At 48.8% G+C, this 21,866-nt stretch overlaps 1 protein-coding gene across 1 annotated transcript in view; it reads left to right on the top strand.

Annotated features, from left to right (window-relative positions):
* Window positions 1–21,866, top strand: part of CNTLN (centlein) — a 1,560,264-nt gene that overhangs the window by 1,258,459 nt on the left and 279,939 nt on the right. Inside the window, exon 24 of the mRNA XM_086961469.1 lies at window positions 2,349–2,534. Coding sequence (XP_086817595.1) covers window positions 2,349–2,534 — 186 coding nt within the window. The remainder of the gene's footprint in view (window positions 1–2,348; window positions 2,535–21,866) is intronic.

Here is a 21,866-nt window from a genome sequence, read left to right as displayed (position 1 = left end):
GAGAACCAGGTTCAGCCTTCATGACCAGCCCACCAGACCAGCTCCCCCTGATGGAGCACATTCCCATGCTAGACCTTAGAAGGCCCGCAAGATCTTAAAAGCCCTGGTGTCTTAGCACCAGCACATGGACTCTAGCAGTGGAAAGTGTGGGTTAACCTTGAAGGCCTGTTTGCAACAATTCATTCTGAAGTTCACCTCCAGTCTTGCAGGCAGGCCTATGAAGCAGCACACCATAGAGTGACAGAGACTCTGTCACTGAGGTCATAGGACCCTTGAGCAGGGTGACTCTAGGGCAGTGCGACCGCACCAGGTGCTGACCAGCCGCTGTCCGTGCAGGTACAGCAGTGAGGCAGATGGGCCAAGTATGGTGGGATTTCGAGGGACAATGTTGAGAGGAAATTAAATAAATGATTAATTTTCCCACTGCATCGTCCCTCGAAATCCCCCCTTATCCGGCCCCACTGCTGTTACCTACATGGACCTTGGCTGGCGCTGACTTCAGTTGGGGGCGTCATGTTTGAAAGTATAATATGGTTTTAGAAGCACTTGCTGCCTCCTTCCTGGCCTCCAACAATTTTCGGCAACAATAAAAATGTCATTATAACTCCAGTGATTAATGTTAAGAGAGAGATGGTGTTTTGTCCAGTGGACGTTTTGACTCATAGAAAGGAAGCGCAGTGGGTTATTGTGCCAGCTTCAAAGAACATATACCATGCATATCATATACCATGCATATAGGTCAGTGGGTTACTGCTTTTGTCAGAGAGACCCTGTTGTTACTTGCAGTTAGGAAGTTAAAATCCTAAACATAGAACGGTGAGCTATTAACTGTCATCTAAGATGCATGCAAACGGCAAGGTATAAATTAGACCGTATGGTTTTTCCCCCAGTCTTTGATTATCCTAATGTTGCAAAAAAGGATTCATTTGGGTAGAAATCAATTCTGATTATTAAAGAGAACCCCCAACCATGGTATTGCGTTTTAAATTCTGAGTTTGTGTTTCTCCAGACCAATCACTATTAAATGATACTGCCTACTAGTATGGTTGTCATGTGACTCCTACACCTTGTAGTCCTTTGTAACATTTCCTATACAGTGATTTACACATGTATGATTGATTATCGCTGTGTAATATGTATGGAGTAAAGTGCTCAGACACCCTACACTGGTATTAGTGGTGCTGTACATTTTCTGATACTTTATTATTTTGAAATTTTTACAGATGCTAACAGTCTCTGCAAATATTTTTCTTTATTAGTATCAGTGGAACACACAACTGCAGCAGTGAGAAAGGTGACCAGTCAACCTTTGCAAAGGGCCTTCCACTTCACAGCAGCACAAGTCACACTTTTTAGTAACTTTTCATTTGTTTCAGCTATAAACAATTTATTAGCTAAAATCGATAGATTATGCAGCAGATGATGTGTTCTGTGGCATATATATATTATTATTATTATTATTATTATGTTTCCTATATAGCGCCTGAATCGACCCCCGAAGGGGTATCTCTGCGCTTGCCTTGGGAACCCGTCCTGGCTTTTCCCTGTGAGATAGCCCCTACAGGGCATCCTCAAGGTGAAAGCCAGGCATCCCGCCACGGGGGGCCGTTGTGGAGATTAAGCAAGCTTAATGCCCAGAGTTGCAGAGTGTGAACCCATGATTAGGTCAGGCACCGAAGCGAGAATTATCGAGTCCATGGACATTTGAGCTCAAGACCCTGCCGCGTCGGGAATTGAACCCAGGTCCCGGGTCTGACCTCTGCTTCAGGGTCTGCCTGCTCTAACCAGTGAGCCACACTTCTCCACAGAGCCATAACTACGTGGAAAACCTTTGCAAACTAGGATACTTTGCCATTCATGTTTGAACTGCTCTTGTGAAAAAAAGGGAGAAGTGCTATTGACAGAAACTGCATGGATCAGAGTCAAATGGCTTGCAATTCCACTGTTAAGGATATTTGGGTCATTCTGTGATTGAAAACGTATTGCGTTACGTAACGTATGTGCATTTATTTTAATGTCAATAACTCATATTAAACCTTAAGTAAACATGTATACCCATTGGTCAAAATAAATAACGTACTAAGCTTTAACTGGTTAGTGAAATGGGAAACAAATACTAAAAATTGGGATATTTTGCTCTTTCTGCCACACCTCTGACTCCTCCCACTGACCCAATCCACTGGTTATTCTCACCCTCTGATTCTTCGCCCAAAGTTCCCCTACTTCACCACACACACACACCACACTTCGACCACTGCTTGAATGGAAAGACAGGCGATAAAGTAAATGCTATTATCCATGCGCTGGTACCAATATCCGCCACATTGCCTTTGTCTTACATCTTACAGAATCTCAAAGTGACGGATCTGGAGGGTAAAGTGACGGAAGCGGAAACCGCCATGACAGAACTGGAAGCAACAGCTTCCCAACAGCTGCACGGCCTTGCAAAGCAGAGCGGGCACGCGCTGGAGATGGCGCAGAAGAAATTGAGGCACGCAAACAGTATGGTGGAGGAATTTGTCACATTTGTTAAGGTGAGAAAGCTTTTATTCATTTTCGGCCGCCGTAAAGGACCTTACTGATAAAGCACGTACTTTCTTATCATCCTTTTTTCCATGTTCACGAATAACTATTTTCAAATTGTACAATAAACGGATATTATTGTATGCTGTATGCCCCATGCCTTGAGAGAAGTCTTACATCTATGTGCATTGCTTTATGTTGGCAAGACTGCATGCCACCTGCTTCTATGTTTAACAAAGATACGTTGGCGCTATTTACATTGAAAAAAACACATTCTACACTAGGAAGTGTGAGTAGCGTGGAGGTGGAGCGAAGCTTGCCCAGCTGGTCACAACACGCAGAAGGCTCATGAAGATTTCAGAACTAAAAATATGTAATTGATTACATTATATCATCTTTATCATCGCATCTTCTGAGTACTTGCTCATTAAGGATGAGTGTACACACATGCAGCCTTCACATCTGCTTCGTCTGTCTAACAACCGAAGGAGAGGCTGGTTTAATTTCAGATCTTTTTTCCGTTGCTCCTAGTCGGTTTTTTTAAACTATTAGATTTGCATCTTTATCGAGCGCCTCGTCTAATGAAACCAATTTGAGGAAGTTCACTAGACCGTTATCTTCTGTGCCAAGTGCTATATTTTTTAATCTAACTTTATTCTGTATATTTTCACAAACATGGTAAATATTTTTCCCGTATTTTAAATGTATGTGGTTTAGGTTTGTGTACTTTATTATGATTTGCTAATGGTTCCTAAAATGCCCAATGAGGAATACAATAAAGTCATTCTTGCTGTTGTGACTATCTGCTGTTGTGACTATCTGCACATTTAATCATTTAAACGAGAGGACAATCTTGGCATTTGGAAGCTAAGTTCAGTTCACCCAACTTTACCTTTTCCATTTCACCTAAGCATTTTATTCCAAATGAAAAATTGTATTTTATTTTAAATCGATCCGTAAGTTCAACTTTCTCTGATTTTTAGTGTGGCAATTCTGGGAGTGTGATCATCACTCACTGACAGTTTATGAAAATCGATAGTAATCTGATTACTTACCAGTAATCTTAATTACTCCATCTGACAGTCTTCCTCGTCTAAATCCTTACATAGGTGAGGTAGCAGACTGCCTAAGATGGAAGAAATACTTTTATGTCTTCCCCAAGAGTATTTTTGCCCTTTCCAAAAACACACTGAACCTCCCTCCCCCCTTGCTCTATAACCCATCCACCACCATTCTAAAGTTTTTTTTTTAAACCTTTTTTATTAACATTGTGCATCATAGAGTCATGACAGTAATAACATCAATAATCCTGTACAGTATCGATCATGGTACATTCAGCGGGCAAACATCATTTACACCGGGCATGGGACAGCATAGACGAATTCCAACATTGTTCCGGAGCCATTAGCCACCGTGCCTGTAGCCATACCCCCGCCATCCTAGCTGTGCAAATAGCCGAGGGGGGGGGGCCTCCCCACCCACGCATTTAGGCATTCCCCCGGCAAGGGAGAGAGGGATCCGCGATGTCACCAGCCCTCAGCCTCCCCATCCCCGCTCAGTGACCCATCCTCGGCGCCCGGAGTAGCAATGCATCACGTGTGTGCCTAGTGTGTGTGGCCTCGCTCCGCATGCCAGGGAGCCACTCATGGGAGGGTAATTACGGGTGGATGTCTGCTGGTGAAGGGCCAGGTCTATCGCGTGGAATGCAAGTCAGTGAATGCTGTGTGGTGTGCACCTAAACGCTCATGGACCAGTTACCGGCTCCCCTTCGCCAGAGGAGTCACTGTCGGCAGCCTGGGATAGCCAATAGGCCTGTAGGGGGGGACCAGAAGTCACTGGGCCTACATCGGGCAGGCATCAGATCCGCATAAACGCCGTGTTGGTCTTGGCAATATTTGAGGTCGTCCAACCATGCCTTAAACTTTGGTGCCCTCCCTCTCCCCCATCTGCACGCAATTCTCCGTTTAGCAAGAAGGAGTGCGAGATCGACAAACTTGCGATCCGATTTGGGAACGTGTTTGGTATATCCCAGCAGCATCACCATTGGCTCAAGGGCAAGAGGGCCATCGATCATCACCTGGAGCGCAGCATGAACCTGCCCCCAGTATTCCTGAATTACTCCACACTCCCAGGCCAAGTGGAGGAAACCTGCGCTCTCAGCACGGCACCTCGCACATCTGTCGTCATCCGATAGTCGAAATCGCAGCTTCCGAGCTGGGGTATAATAATACCGCTGCACAAATTTATAGTGGATAATTTTCAGTCTACAACTAGAGGAAATTCTCGCGGTAACCGAGCAGCAGTATCTCCACTGTTCATCCGTGAGTGCTGCGGGTAGGTCAGAGTCCCAGGCAGCACGCGCCTTGGACGGAACAGGGGGGCGTTGCTCTCGAATGGCCGAATATAGCTTCGACACCAAGTGTCTACCGTCCGAAACGAGCATGACGTGTAGCGGCAGGACCGTGCCCGGTTCCTCCGGGTAGCCAGGAAGTATCTCCTTCATACCCTGCCGGAGCCTGATGTAATAAAACACCTCCATAGGCGTCGGGGGATCAGCACAGAAGAACTGTTCCTTAGTGCGGAACTGCTTCTCATGAAATAGGTCCCCCCAGGTATGAAGTCGGATGCGGTTGCACATGGAATGAAACCCATTTTCTGTTAGGAGCGATAACTTCGGGTGATAGGAGAGGGGCATCGCCGGTGAGTATAGCATGGGGGCTTCCAGTAATCTAGTCACTCTTCGCCAGGCGTCCATGGTACAGGTAACAGTGGTGGCAGGCGTCTCAACGTCGCCAGGCGAGCCCAGCAGCATGCCCTTAAGCGGCAGCGGGTGAACTATCCAATCCTCTGCCGCCACCTGAGGCATAAAGGGAGTGGGGTGGACCCAATAGTAAGCGTGTTGAGCCTGAGCACTGAGGTAGTATACCTCCAAGTCGGGCACGTCGAACCCGCCCCTGTCATACGGCTGCGTCAATACTTTCCAGCTGAGGCGCGGTTGTTTCCCGCCCCAAAATAGGCGAAGCAGTTCAGACCGAAGCCTCTTAAAAAAGTAGGCCCCCGGGTAGTAGGGTATATTTTGAAAAAGGTATAGGAAGCGTGGGAGGACAACCATTTTTATAAGGGATGCTCTCCCCGCCATCGACAGCGGGAGGGCCAACCAGCGAGTTACCGTATCGGCTAATTTGGAGATGGCCACCCCATAGTTCAGTCGGATCGTGTCCTCCTTAGCGAGCGACACAACAATTCCCAGGTATTTCAAGTCCGTGCTACACCACTCCAACGGGTAATCAAGCGGGAACCGGTGCACCGAGGGCGTGAGGGGGAAGAACTGCGATTTCTTCCAATTAATGTGCACGCCGGAGACTCCACCAAATAATACAAATTCTCTCAATAGGGGGTTGAGGTGTTCCTGCGGGCGTCGCACATACAAGGTAACGTCATCCGCATAGAGGGATATACCAATCTGTCTCTGGTTGCAATTAAAGGCGCTGTCCTTATGCAACTGCCGAATCCTGCAAGCCAGTGGCTCAATAGCTAGGGCAAAAAGCAGGGGCGACAAGGGGCATCCCTGCCGAGTCCCTCTCGTGATCGGCATCTGTGATGACAGCACGCCATTGACGATGACCCTAGCAACTGGAGAGGTATAAAGCAATGTCACCCAGGCAATGAAGATCCGGGGGAAGCCCATCCTGCCCAATATGGCCAGGAGATAGCCCCACTCCACCGAATCAAACGCCTTGGTGGCGTCCAGGAACACGGCAGCGACCGGCAGATCCGGCGAGATAGTAGGTATGAGGGAGAACAAAGTGCGGAGGTTGTGGGACGTAGCTCTCCCCGGGACGAACCCAGACTGATCTGGCAACACCAGTGTAGTCATAAGTAGTGATAATCTAGTCGCGAGCACCTTTGCTAGAATCTTTGCATCGCAGTTGAGCAGCGATAAGGGCCTGTAGGCGTCAGTATCTTTTGGGTCCTTCCCTGGCTTTAGCAGTGAAGTGATCGCCACCTCCCTCATAGAGCCCGGTAGTATCCCCTCCTCCAACGACTCCTCAAACACCTCCTTCAGCACTGGTGCCATTATGTCTATGTAACATTTATAAAATTCGGCCGGCAGGCCATCCAGCCCCGAGGCCTTGCCGTTGCTCAGTGACATGATCGCTTCTCGGATTTCGTCAATCTCGAAGGGACATCCCAGGAAAGCCCTATCACTATCACTCAGCCAACATAGTGCGATGTCATCGAGGAACCCTCCGAGGTCAACCTCTCCGGCCTGTTGTGTGGTATACAGCTGTTTATAATGCTGCAGGAAGGTGTCCTGTATTCCCTTAGTGTCCTGACAGGTTCTGCCCTCACCATCAGTGATTTCCAGTATGTGCGTGGCAAATCGCTGGTGCCTAGTGAGTGCCGCCAACACCTTTCCCGGCCTATCCCCTTCGCAATATCGACGAGCCGTCCAGTACTTGCCACGAAACTTGGCTTCCCTGGCCGCCTCCTCCTCAAATTTGGATAATTTGGCCCTGAATGCGATCGCCAGGTCAGGGGAAGGGTTTCCAACCATCTCCGCCTCCAGCGCTTTAAGCTCCGCCTCCATACTCGTCAGCGTGCGCACTATTTCCCTCAACACGCTGCAGCTTTTAGAGATTGTGACACCGCGCACAGTGGCCTTAAAAGCCTCCCAGATCGTTTCGACCTTGGCAACAGATCCCTTGTTCCTAGGGAAGAAAGCCTCGATTTCCTCCCCGAGTTCTTGTTTGAAAACCGGATCAAGTAGAGCCGAGGGGAACAGCCGCCATGGCGGGCGTACCCGTGCATATCCAGGCATATCCAGGACAGCCAGCACAGGACAGTGATCCGAGTATGTGCGAGGCAGGTGTCGCACCACGGTGACGCCACCAGCCAGACCCCGTGAGATGAAACAGTAGTCAATCCTGGCCCATGAGCGCGCATGAGTGGTAAAGTGGGTGCCCTCCCTGGTCCCTGGGTGTAAGTGTCTCCAGCTGTCAAGCAAGCCCGCCTCCGTCAGTATGCCCCTCAGCGCTTCTCTAGCTTTCGTGTTGTATTGACCGCTACCATCTGACCTGTCCATCCCCGGGTGTAGGGAGAGATTAAAGTCCCCTCCCCAGACTACGTGTGTGGCCTCGATCTCAAGTGCATGACCCCATAGTGACAAGAAGAACCCAGGTGTGTCGACGTTTGGTGCGTAACAGTTGATGAGCATCACTACATCAGTGCCCAGTCTACCCCAAAGGATCACGTATCTCCCTTTGCTATCTGTTCGAGTCCCCAGCCTCTGGAACGTCAACCGCTTATTAATCAAGATGGCAGTGCCCCTGGAGTAGGTGGAATAGGAGGAAAACTCTCTCACCGTCGCCCACCTGTTCGCAAACCGAGGGGTGCATCGCGGGTTGAGGTGAGTTTCCTGGAGCATAGCTATTTGCACCTGGTGCCTATCTAAGTACCCCAGCACATTCCTACATTTCCGTGGGTCATTAAGGCCCCTGACATTCCAGGATATTATAGACACATTATTCAAAGTATGGTCACCCATGCTCATCATCAAATCCCCGTAAACAACGATTGCAAAGAGTCCCGGCACACTGTGGTGCCGCATCCTGTACCAAATACCACATCTCACAGTACCGTTGTGTTACCTGATCATTCACGCTGACACATCTCACACGTCCAGACTCAGCGCGCTTGCCATGACTACCATCCGCACATTCATTCATTCCCTCAACTTTCCCCACCCCAACATGTGAACATCCCTCCTCACTCCGCTCACAGCAACAGAACCCCCATACCCCATATCCTCCCCCATCCCACTGAAGCAACCCAAACTTGCCAGTATTACGGTCCCTCCCCCCCTCCCAAACCCCGTACTCAATAACCATAGTACAACCATGTGGGGAATCCCCTCCTGGGGGCATCAGAGGTGCACGTTCGCTCACCCCAACACTCCCCTCCCCTCCCGCATATACCATATGGGGAAGACAGAGAAGAAGGGGTGGTGCCTGGCCCATAGTAGTCCCGCAGATATGAGCCACAACAAAGGACCAACAGTTTCGGACCCACAACACTCCAATTGTAGAAGACAACAACAACTTCAACGGCCCCGTCCCTTCACAACTGTCACCTACAAGATCACATGCAGTACCATCAGTGCCTGCTCCGCAAGCACCAGTCATTCAAAGGAGTAGTGCGCACCAGCTGGGTCAGCAGTCTGCTGGGGGTCCATGGCGCAGAAAGGCAGATACCCAAATCAAATGGCGATGGCATCGTCAGCAGAGCCCAGCCCACAATCCAGCAGTGCTAAAGGGCGCGAGTGGCATAAACATCATGAGGGCGCCGCCACAATTCATTCATCCTGTTCAGCAGGATTCCCTCCCGCTACATCCTCTCCCTCGTTCCGTCTGTCTCTCCTGTCAGTGCGAAGCCGTTTAACATAATCCTCAGCGTGTTGCGGGTTCGTGAAGAAGTGTTGTTTGCCCTGATGGGTCACCCGGAGCCTGGCCGGGTACAAAAGTGCGTAGTCAACCTGCAAGTCCCTCAATTTCTTCTTCACGTCCAGGAACTTTCTCCTCTGGTCCTGTACCATGGGCGTGAAGTCCGGGTAGAGTGAAAACTGCACGCCATCACAAGACAAATTCCGATGTGTGCGGGCGGCTCAAAGAGCGACGTCCCTATCGCGGTAGTTGAGTAACCGGGCGATGATAGGCCGCGGTGGTGCTCCTGGCTTGGGGACCGGGCCCAGGGACCGGTGTGCTCTCTCAACTATGAATTGGCTCGAGAAGGCCTCCTTGCCCACAGCCGTGTTCAGGATATGTTCGACATAGTCCTCCATGCGCCCTGTGTTGGTGGACTCCGGAACCCCCGTGACGCGGATGTTGTTGCGTCTACTTCTCGCCTCCAACTCCTCGTTCTTCGCTGCTATCACTCTGAGGATGTTGTCCATGCGGTCGAGGCGTGTGTCGTGCGTCGCGGCAGTGTCCTCAGCAGTGGAGATGCGCCGCTCCGCCTCTGACAACCGTTCTTCGTGCACCTCCACTTTTTGCACCACGCCGTCCATCCTAGAGGACAGCCGATCCACCTTATCCACGACAGTCGCGAAGCCCTGCCGCATTTCCTCTATGATCAGGCGCAATTCAGGCGTCATGACCGCAGGAGGGGCCTCGGCACTTGGCTGTCCCGAGGTGCTCCCGGCGCCCGTCGCACCACGCGTTGGTTTCTTTGAAGTTGCAGGTTCGAAGGACAGTTTAGGTTGCTTAGCGTCGTTCTTACCCATGGTGACCCAGCTGTTGGCACCCAGTGGCGGCAAAAGGGTGGCGGGCTCGCCAGTCCCCTGGAGCTGAGCTGTCTTGAAGTGCGTGTCCCAACGTGAGCACCCAGATATAAACCTGGCAGCGGCTTATCAAGGGGGTACAGGCGACCCCCCCAAGTCTTGGGATCCGATTCTGTTCAAAGCACTAGCGCCCGCAGCTGAGCTGTCTTGAAGTGCGTGTCCCAACGTGAGCACCCAGATATAAACCTGGCAGCGGCTTATCAAGGGGGTACAGGCGACCCCCCCCAGTCTTGGGATCCGATTCTGTTCAAAGCACTAGCGCCCGCAGGTGTGTCGTAACCCCCTGGGGTCCAGCACTGCCGCCCGCCAATGCCGGTGCACCTCAGGCAAAGGAGATCAGTGAAGGCGAGTCCAGTGCATGAATGTCACAACAACAAGCATCAGTGAGGCTCCGCCAGTAGTGCCTGCAATCGCCGGTGGCACCACTGGCCTCTGGGAGTGGGCGCAGCTATTGTCCCGCCTCGGTCCGGGGAGAGCCCTCCAGGCGAAGGGATGTGCCCTCGGGGGCTTTCGCCGCAGCGTCCGCCGGGATTAGGGGCGCAGACCGGCGCCGCAGCAAGGGAGCTGACACAGTGAGCAGCCCTCCCCCTTGTTGCAGCGTTCACAGGGGGGGGCAAGACTCACCTCCGCCCGTCCACGCTGGGCGTCCAGCAGGGCTCCCGCAGGTCCAGCCAGGTAGCGCGGCGCCGAGGCCTGGCCGCCTCGTGTAGAGCAGCGGTCTGTAGTGGCACAGCTCCCGGTCCCGGTCAGCGGCCCGCTGCAGCAACACACCTCGGCGCACCTTCAAATTGCCACAACTCGGGTCCCGAACATCGGATCCTCCCCAGATTCGGACCGGAGCTGCAACTCGGATATATCCAGCAGCGGTGCAATCCTCAGGCATCCATCTGCGGGGAAAGCGGAGCAAAGTAGGATTATGCTGGCCAGGCAGCCAGAGCCTCACAGAGGTGCGGCCATCAGCTAGTGCGCCCTCTAGCGCCCCCCCACCACCATTCTAAAGTTACCAAATACCAAAGACAACCATAAGAAACATCTCAGTATAATATCCCTAATGAAGGAAGCGTGCCAGAGAAAGAAAACTAGGATGAGGAACGGTAGAACTTGAAAGTATGAAGATTACCAGTAAGTCATCATTACATTATGTCCTCTTGCCACTTTTTACGTACATGTTGTACAAAGCCCGGAAAAAAACAATGAGCTGGGTTCTAATGCAGTCATTTATTAAAGTAAAACAAGTTGAGTGTCCAAACAGAAGCAGCACAGAAAACCCCACCACCAAAATGACCCTTGCCTGAATCAAAGACATACAGACAGTAATGGAATGGAATGGAAGAAAAAGATGTTGGAATGTGTTTCTGAGCCCACATAAGTGCCCTAAAAATCTTGTGAAGAGAAACCCCACTAACTCCTGCCCAAGAGGCAGCCATACACCGAGTGGAGCAGCCTTTGACTCCCACTTGAGAAACCTCTCACAGTGATGAATAGGCCTCTGAATTAAAGCCACCCTGAACCCAAAGAGTGAGAATAGCAGTAAAGTTCTTCTTTCCCAAATCAGCTGTTCCAAAAGGTTTCATGAAGACCATAGTTCTTTTGTTAGAAAGAGTCTACGTACATATAAATAGTGATTGGAATCATTTGACTCTTCAGGCAGAGCAACTAGGAGCACAAATTCCTGTGATAAACGAAATTGGGATGGAATTTCAGGGGTGAAACAAGGTTCAGGCTGGAAAAAAACCAAGCAGTAGAAATCTTAAGTAAAGGGAAAAAAATGACGAAGGACCCCGGGCCGAGGTAATGACTGCTAGAAATGCAACTTTTGCTGAACGCCAGGAAAAGACCGCAGTTTTTGGAGGCTCATACAGAGCCCATAGTAAACATTTTAAAGGTTCAGGCCGAAAAAACCACAAGCAGGAGTAAACCTTGTAAAACTGCGATTTAACATATAGGAAGAGGGGATTGAATAATAGATTGTTTCTTATTCCAACTCTTAGGAACTCACAGCTCAAAGAACAATCAGAGAGAGTGATCCTCATTATTCCCTTGAAGTACGCACTCCTACTCATTGAGCCCTTTTCGTAGAAGAAGTCAGTTGCTTAAAAAAACCATCCCTTGGGAAAACTAGGATAAGACGATGATTGCAAGACCTTGAATTTAAGATACCTTTAAGCGAACCCAGGATTCAAATTAAACCCAGTGTTTCATATAACAGCCAGTGGTAGATGGCTGCCTGGACTCCTTAATTTTCAATGCCACCTGTCTAGAATAGCTATGGGACTGTAACCCCAGCTGGTCAACCCCCAAGCAGCGTGGTGAAGAGCCTGAGGAGAGCGAGCAGGATACTTAACGAAAAAATTAATCTCTAGAAGATGAAAGGGGATTGAAACAGCTAACTGTAGGTAGCTCTGGAACCAAGGGAGCTGGGGCCACAAGGGAGCTTTCCAGATCACATACATCCTCTGTCTTCACACCACCTAGCACACTGGAGCGGAGGAGAGTGAGACAGAAAACATACAAAAGCTTCGGGGGACAAATCAGAGAAAATATTTGATCACCCAGGCCTTTTGAGACTACACCCCTGTACATAACTGAGGAAGTAGGACAGTGTTCTTTGAGGCAGAAGTCTAGGCCTGGGTTGACTTCGCTGAGCCATTAAATAAACAAACAATTGGAGGAGTATACCCAGGAGACAGCTCACTATCTTCGTAGTTTTGTGAGAAGTGCACAGGAAGGGAAATTGTCCTCTCTTAAAAAGACCCCTCACTCACCAACCTAGTTGGGGACATGCTACATCTTGGGGTCCCACCTGAATAGCCGAATGCTATCCGGGTGTGCTACGACACCTGATTACAGTAGAGCAGGTTATCTTGTGTTGTGAAAGTTAGTGAAAAAAGTGTTATTAAAATTTGGCCAGATATAACCCACTACTAATTCTTTATTCTGGAGCAACTGGACAATATTAAAAGAATTGTTAAGATGCCGTACTTGGTTAAATTAACCTTCGGTATCTTTAAGAGAACGAACGAGTGCATAAAAAAAGTGCAATAAAACGGTCTACATGTTTCAACCTGCAGCTGATAGTACCAGGTTTTTGTCAGGGCCAGTGAACGTGACCCCAGAGGTATACACGCGCTAAGGTGTACCCTACCCTTGATCACTGTGACCTAACCATGTACTCTTCAATTCAAAGAGTGAAGACTCTCTCAGGAAATCCCCCTGCAACTCCTGATCTCTCAATGTGTTACCAGTTGTTTGCTAGGGTAATATATGTCCAGCTCCACTATATCAGATCTGGACATGGTCTTCTGCAAGGCCTTCCTGCCACTCCACTAGGCAGTTTTAAGCAAGAACACAAACAAGGGGCAACCTGATATTCCTGTGAACCTGAGTAAATCTGTAATTTAAAAAAAACAGTGGTTTCCTTGTATTTTTGCAATGTTAAATTTTGATCGATATATGGTGTTCTAAATGTGCAGCTAACAGATTATTTTGCTGACAGACAGCATTGATTAGCGGTTGATACCAATGAGTTGAACATTGAGTGACCTACCATTTAATACAGAAGGAATTACATGATCGCCTTTCAGACTCAGTAAATGCACTATCACATGATTCTACTATACTGTGTCCCTGATGAAGATCCCACCTGTAAATAATTGAACTGGGGTTGAAACTTCAATGAAATATTGAACACAGATTTAAACATTCGGGTGGAATAAAGGTAGTGTTTAAAACCAGCCAGCATTCCATTTGTCTTTCACTATTCAACTCTGTACTTGTTACACTTATATCATCATTCACTTGCACTTTACCATCACATGGGGCACCTATGTGGTTTTCTAATATTTATGGAAGTGAATACAATTACATGTTTTTATGTAACTTTAGTGGTATTTGAACCACCCTGCAGGCTTGCTTAATGTGCGGGCAGACAATCTAATTTCAGGTCATCTTGCCAATCACAAGGTAGTTCACTCTATCTTCAGGTTCTGCTTTATAAAGCTGCTGCTGTAAAGAGCCCTCAGACATGTTACACCTGAAATTGGACCTCCATTTACACTACAGGTCTCCTCCCTAACTGTAATTCCTCGGGTTCTGAGGGAACTATGTCAGTACTATGTGTAGATGATCTTAATCATGCTGGACTGGCCGCAAAGGGTGTGATACTCGGATCTGCTCTGCCTGTCCTTGTGCCTTTAGCTTCCATTTCAGCTCACAGTAGGCCATCTTTAGCAATGGATGGGACAGGTTCTGCATCTGAACCTCCAGAGACTCCACCTTCTTACCTTGAGGGTCAGCAGGTCAGCCTGATCTCACTTGACTTGACACCACTGGTGGAAAATTTAATCTGGTCAGAAAACCACCCGCTCTGCTAAATATGTTGGTTGCGCACATCTGTCCCATTTCAATTCTTGGTCTGCTTAGGAGAATGTTGATCCTCTCAAGCAGCGTTTATCTGATGTGTTGCACTTTGCTCTTTCCTTTGCCCTGCAAGGCTTTACTGTGGGCACTGTTAAGGGTTATGTTTCTGATGGATACATCTGCTAGTGGATTCCTCACCTTGTGAGTATCCCCTTGCGTCAGCAACATTCGGAAATTCTTTTTGTAGCTTCGCGCCGACGTGGGCGATGTCACAGAGGCACGACACCGTGCGTGACTCCGCTGACGTCACCGACTCCATAATAGGCCCACGCCTGTGTGATGACGTCAGTTCCCTTTTTTCCACGTCGTCAACGCTAATGGTTTCTTGGGATCCTCTGTAGCTGTTGGTAACTTTGTTACTGTTTGTTTCATTTCGGTGTTGTTTGTTTCATTTCGGTGTCCTTTTGCTTCTTTGTGTCGATGTTCACGAAGAAGACTGGATTTAAGCCCAGCGGAGAGTGCGGCAAGACCATGTCTATTACGGATCCGCACGAGTGCTGCGTTTGGTGCTTGAGTTCGGACCATGACGTCGAGGATTGTTCATCCTGTAAGAAAATGAATCCTAAGGCTCTCTGTGAGAGGGAGGTGAAACTCCTTGTTGCAAAGTTGAAGAGCAAAAAGGACAAGAAGAGGTCGAGGTCACGGACTCGTCGTTCAAGGTCGAGGTCTCGCTCGAAGTCACGTTCAAGGTCGTCTTCGGTGCATGCTTCGAAGTCATCGAGGAAGAAGCACAAGAAGAGATCTCATGAGTCTCGACATCACTCTGAGAAGGACGCGAGCTCGAGACCGAAGTCGCAGGTGAAGTTGCTTCGCAAGGATGTGGAGGCTCCGACTCCGGAGGTTCAAGTCTCTGATGGCGAGGCTTCGCCTGTGAATTTGCCAGTTCATTCTCCGAAGCCGATGACGAATCCTTTTCCGGCTCCGACTCATTCTTCTGACCAGGAGGGTGAGGGAGATGAAGAAGATGGAGGAGAAGAGGAGGCTCTGTTGCCTGCGGGTTCGTCGTCACCGGTGTGTCAGCTTGACGTGGAAGTCGAAGTCGAGAAGACTCCGCTCCCTCGAGAGCACCTGTGGGCTCGTATCCAGCTTTTCCTGCTCCAGGTCAGGACCCTACTCAGTTACTGAATGCCATGTATGGAGTATATTCAAGAGCTATGTACCCCTCTGGAGCACCGGTTGGTCCCACGGGTCCATTAGCATACAGTCTGGGTATCCCCCAGACTTACACTCCTGCGCCTTTTATGCCATTTATGCCGGCTCCGACGCCGCCTTGGCTTTTAATTGGCGCCGCCGAAGCCTTCGACGCCAAGACCATCGTCACCGACTCCCTCGACGCCGATACCGAATCAGATCCGACCTCGTGTAGAGCGGTCTGGTCCTCCGGCTTCTGGCTCGATGCCAGCGACGGCTCCGACAGAGTCGATTCCGGATCCGTCGACTTCATTTATGAAGGAGAGGTCGAGGCGTGAGGCACTGAGACTTCTGGAAGAGCAGAGGTACCGTGAACCAAAAATGGAAGAGGGTGAGCTGCAGGATTCAGAAGATCTTTTCGATGATCTGAGAGAGGCTAGTGGTCTTGAACTGTCCCCTGATTGGGCCTCTGTTTCTGACGCCCCTTCTAAGGATGTGACACCTTATCACATGGTTATAAGGAAGGCTGCAGACTTGTTGAATTTAACGCTTCCTACTGCAGAGTATAAAGCTAATATACTGACTGAAGTCCTTCATTCGCCTACCTCTGTGGTCGAGCCTATGCTCCCTTTTAATGATGCTTTGGCGGAGCCTATATATGAGGTTTGGAAAAGGGCTGTTGCAAGAAGGTACGGGGTGGCGCCTGGTGACCTGGACTTTTTATCCACACACCCCTTACCAGAGAGCTTGGTTGTGCTGGCGGCCTGCTCGAAAAAATCTGCGGGCGCTTTTCCACAGGTTCCAGGGGATAAGGAATCAAAGAAGCAGGACCAGGCTGCTAAAAAAGTATTTTCCTCTGCAAGCATGGCGCTTAAATCGACTAATGCTACTTGTCTTATGGGACGCTATATCCATGCGTTGTTGGATACAGTTAAACAGCTGATTCCACAGCTTCCTGAGGGGGATAGGAAGGATTTTCAAGAGGTTATTGTTGACACTCAGGCTGCCGCTAGACAGGTCATTCAGAGTGGTCTGGACACTGCTGACTCGGTGGCAAGAGTGATGGGTTCTGCAGTGGCCACAAGAAGAGCGGTGTGGCTTAAATCCTCTGAATTCTCTGCGGATGTCCAAGCTGCCTTGATGGATTTGCCCTTTGACGGGTCAGGATTGTTTGGAAAGAAGGCTGATGTCGCTTTAGAAAGGTTCAAGGACAGCAGAGCGACAGCGAGATCTTTGGGCCTACAGTCCAGAGGTGCTGCGCTGAAGAAGTTCAGAGGTTTTGGCAGGTCTTCCTTTCGGACCTACAGGCAGCCACAACAGCAACAGCAGCAGCAGCAGCAGCAGCAAAATACGCTGTACAAGTCGTACAGAGGCAGACAAAGAGCTTGTCCTAGTGTCGTCAAGCCTCCTCTACCTCTTCTCAACTCCCTGCCACCACAGCAAAGCAGCCCTAGATCCGCCATTCCGGATCATGTGGGCCCAGTGGTGGGCAGGCTTACCCTTTTTCTACGAGATTGGGAATTGATTACATTGGATCTTTGGGTTCTCAATCTCGTGGAGAATGGGTATGCTCTTCCCTTTCGGGAATTTTCCCCCCAATTACCCTCCTTGCCAAGGTTTTTGTGCGGAGGACCAACTACTGCTCTTGCAGGAAGAAGTCCTGGCTCTGTTCAGAAAGGGTGCGATAGAGGTGGTTCCAGAGCCGGAGAGGGGTCAGGGGGCTACTCCCGGTATTTCCTGATCCCCAAGAAGGATGGCAGACTTCGTTGAATCCTGGATTTTGGGATCTTGAACCTTTACCTGAAGCAGGAGAAGTTCAAATGCTCACCCTTGCGCAGGTTCTTCAAGCGCTGCTGGAAGAAGACTGCATGGTGTCGATCGACTTGCAGGTTGCGTATTTCCACATTCCCATTCTGAAGTCGCACAGGAAGTATCTCCGTTTTACGGTGGCATCTCAACACTATCAGTTTGCGGTCCTTCCGTTTGGTCTTACTACTGCGCCTGGAGTCTTCACCAAGTTGATGGCAGTGGTGGCTGCACATCTCAGAAGGTCAGGGGTTCCGGTATTCCCTTATCTGGACGATTGGCTGATCAAAGCGGAATCTCCAGAGAAAGTGTTCCATCATCTGCAAGGCACAACTCAGTTGTTGTACAGGTTGGGTTTTTCAATAAATGTACCCAAATCTCACCTGGTGCCCTCCCAGCGCAACCTGTTCATAGGTGCTGTACTGGATACTACTGTATGTCGGGCATTCCCTCCACCTCAAAGGATTTGCGACATACAGGAAATGATTCCTTTATTTCACAATGGGGCGGTTGTTCCAGTCCTGAAGGTCCTTTGTCTGCTCGGTCTGATGGCTTCATGCATTCTGTTGGTCAACCATGCACGCTGGCGTATAAGCGCACTCCAGTGGTGCCTCCGCAGGCAGTGGTATCAACACAACGGAGATCTCAGGGAGTCTGTCAGGATCTCCAGAGAAACTGCAGTGGGTCTATCTTGGTGGAGTGTGGAGGGCAATCTGTCTCAAGGAAAGCCTTTTCAACTTCCCCCAGCGGTGGCCACAGTGATAACGGATGTGTCCACTCTAGGGTGGGGTGCTCATCTGGAGGATCTGGAGATCAAGGGTCTTTCGTCTCCAGAGGGAAGGTTGCTTCACATCAACCTTCTGGAATTGCGGGCGATACGTCTGGCGCTCAAGGCCTTTCTCCCTTCCCTTCGCGGGCGGTTTGTTCAGGTCCTGACGGACAACACCACCGCGATGTGGTATGTGAACAAGCAGGGAGGAGTAGGGTCGCAGTGTCTCTGCAAAGAGGCTCTGCGTCTCTGGTCCTGGGTTCAGGATCATCAGATTTGTCTGATGACAAATCATCTGGTCCGAGTTCTGAACGTGCGTGCAGACAGTCTCAGTCGGCAGTTCTCAGCCAACCACGAGTGGAGGCTCCATCAAGAGGTGGTACGTCACATCTTTCGGACGTGGGAGACTCCTCAGGTGGACCTGTTCGCCACTCGAGAGAATACTCACTGCCCGTCGTTCTGCAACCTCCAGTTTCCGATGCAGGGAGCCTTGGGGGACGCGTTTCAGTTGAGTTGGGACTCGCAACTCCTTTACGCATTTCCTCCCATACCCTTGATTTCTCGGGTTCTGAGGAAGATTCGTCAAGACCGGGCCCAAGTTATATTGGTCGCCCCGGATTGGCCAAGAAGGGTGTGGTACACAGATCTTCTCCACCTCTCCTCATGCCCGCTGCTCCGTCTCCCTTTCAGGGCAGATCTCCTCTCTCAGATGGAGGTTCAGGTTCTACACCCCCACCTCCAGACCTTACACCTTCATGCCTGGAGATTGAACGGGGCAACCTGAATTCCTTTTCTCTCCCACCTTATGAGGTGAATGTCATTTTATCGGCTAGGCGTGACTCCACCAAGTCCATCTATTCATATAACTGGTCTAAATTTGTATCTTGGTGTGGAGAGAATTCTATTGATCCTTCAAGAGCTCGGTTGTCAGAAATACTTCAATTTGCTCTTTCATTGGCACAGCAGGGTTTTGCTGTAGCTACGGTAAAGGGGTATTTATCAGCTTTATCAGCTTTTATCTGTTTACCGGATCAACCATCTTTGTTTAAATCTCCTATTGTTTTAAGATTTTTGAAGGGCCTTACAAATAAATTTCCTCCTACTCCTTTTATTGTGCCTCAATGGGATTTGAATCTGGTGCTTACTTTTCTAATGGGTTCCCTTTGGAACCTTTACATAATTGTCCCTTGAGGTTATTGTCTTTTAAGACGGTTTTCCTAGTTGCAATTACCTCGGCAAGGAGGGTAAGTGAGCTTCAAGCTCTTAGTTCAAAGCCCCCATTCTTGACCATTCATGCTGAACGAATGATTCTTAGGACCAGGGTTGCTTTTCTGCCTAAGGTGGTAACTCCCTTCCATCTAGGACAGTCTATTACCCTTCCTACCTACTATCCTCTCCCTTCCAAGTAGGAGGAGCGGCTTCACCGTCTGGACCTTAAGAGGGCGGTGAGCTTTTACCTTGATAGGACTAAGGACTATCGAGTTGATGACCAGCTGTTTGTTGGATTTGCTGGTTGCAGAAAAGGAAGAGCTGTGCACAAGTGCACACTTTCGAGATGGATAATTCTATGCATCAAGATCTGCTACACCCTAGCTGGTAAGGAACCTCCAGAGGGTATTAGAGTCCACTCTACTAGGGCAAAGTCTTCTACTTCTGCTTTGTCTAGGGGTGTACCTGTTAAGGACATTTGTAAAGCGGCAACTTGGGCCTCCCTCCACACTTTCGCAAAGCATTACTGCTTGGATACCAAAGTGAGGAGGGAGGGCCACTTTGCACGTTCTGTCCTCCAGGATTTTATCGTATAGGAGAGTGGACACCCTCCTCCGGGAGTGGGGACTGCTGTGGGACTCTGTTCACAAGGTGAGGAATCCACTGGCAGATGTATCCATCAGAAGAACAAGTTACTTACCTTCGGTAACGCCTTTCCTGGTGGATACAGTATCTGCCTGTGGATTCCTCACTGACCCACCCGCCTCCCCGTTGTCCACTCTTCTATACCTGAGTAACTGTGTTGTTGATATGTTTTATTATTGTTGAAGGGAAAGCTTTATATCTATTGCTTTTCTGCTTGGTTTCACACTATGTGTGTTATCTTGACATTTGTGTACTATGTATACTGTGTACATTTCTACTGATGTTGGTCTGTCCGTGTGCCTCGAAGGCACGGAAAAAAGGGCAGAACTGACGTCATCACGCCGGCGTGGGCCTATTATGGAGTTGGTGATGTCAGTGGAGTCGCTCACGGTGTCGTGCCTCTGTGACGTCGCCCACGACGGCGCAAAGCTACAAAAAGAATTTCCGAATGTTGCTGAGGCAAGGGGATATTCACAAGGTGAGGAATCCACAGGCAGATACTGTATCCACCAGAAAAGGCGTTACCGAAGGTAAGTAAGTTGTTCGTTGGCTGTTTAAGCTTTCCTTTGTCAGATCAATCTTTGTTGTTGAAGTCTCCTATCTTTAAGTGTTTTCTGAAGTAATTGATCCATTTGATTCCCCCTTCTCCCTTTACCTTGACTCCTTGAGACCTAAATCTGGTGCTCACGTTCTTGATGGGTTCGCTTTTTGAACCCATGTGTGATAGCCCTTTCCTGTTGGTTAGAGTAAAGGCTGTATTTTTGATTGTCAATACTCCTGTTAGATGTGTTAGTGAGATGCAGGTCTTTTCTGTTCATCCTCCTTTTACTTCATTTTACTGAGACAGACTCGTTTTTTCAACGAAGGCATCTTTTCTACTAGAAGTAATTTCCTCATTTCACGTGGATCAGAAATCAACATTCGAGCTGCATCCTCATACGACCAGAGTGAAGATATTGCACTGCCTGGATCCTCGCAGACCCTCAGCTTTTACATAACCCACAACTAACAAATTGATCAACTTTTCATTTGCAACACTGATTTGGAGATGGGTTCGAGCTACATAGATTTACAGCTAGACATAGACTTTTGAAAAATGTGTGATGATTGGCTCCTCCCACCTCCTTACCCCGATGGAGCTTAAAAAAACATTGATGTAAACAACCTACTAGGAATGACCACAGTATATCTACATGTATGGCATGCTGGAAGGATTGTTTCACAGGTTCACAATAAGTACACCCACAAGTAGTGGAAGAATTCATATAAATAGAGGGATTGATGTGGGGATCATCAATAGGTTCTAGTGAAAGCCCAGTTAGCCTTCAAGGCAAAGATATATTGGCCGAAACATGTTCACCCAGAGACGCTAGAGATACTACCTGTTACTTACATGGAAGATTGATTTCTTTTGGATATCCTAGTTATAGATTTCTCACTGATCCTACCCACCTCTCCGTTTTGAGGAGTGGCCATGTTACATTTACAAGGTCCCAAGTTAGTTTTGAAACCCAGCAATTTTTGTCAGTTTCATTAGCCTTGTCAGTGGCACTGAGGGTGTGGAAAAAAGCACATGAAAATTACTTCAGTATGCCAGGGTAGCATCGTACACAGCCTTAATATGCCATATTCGTGGTGGAACTAAGTCAGAGCAGAGGCAGCCCTTCTCAGTACAAGAGGTATAATTTAGCTTACTGGACCCATGCTGATGCCTGCAGAAGATTCAATAGGTGAGGAATCTGCAGGTAGAGGATCTACCAGAAAGATGGTTACTTAAGGTAAGTAACTTATTCATGTTCCCTGCTCCTCAGGTAACTACTCAGACTGTTTTATTCATGAAAATAAATGAAAACCTCAGAAATAAGATAGTAACCTCCCTGAATACTAATTTAGTCTTCCCCACTCCTTCATTTTTATGTTTTAGTTGGACTTAATTATTTGTTGTATTCTGATAAAGACATCTAGCCACGGATTCCTGACCTTTGAATTTCTCAGGCGTCAATTTTCTTCGAGCAATACCCCTGC

Source organism: Lissotriton vulgaris, chromosome 3_1 (assembly GCF_964263255.1).
Source record: "Lissotriton vulgaris chromosome 3_1, aLisVul1.2, whole genome shotgun sequence".
NCBI classification, from domain to species: Eukaryota; Metazoa; Chordata; class Amphibia; order Caudata; family Salamandridae; genus Lissotriton; species Lissotriton vulgaris.
This window is presented reverse-complemented; position numbering and strand designations above follow the sequence as displayed.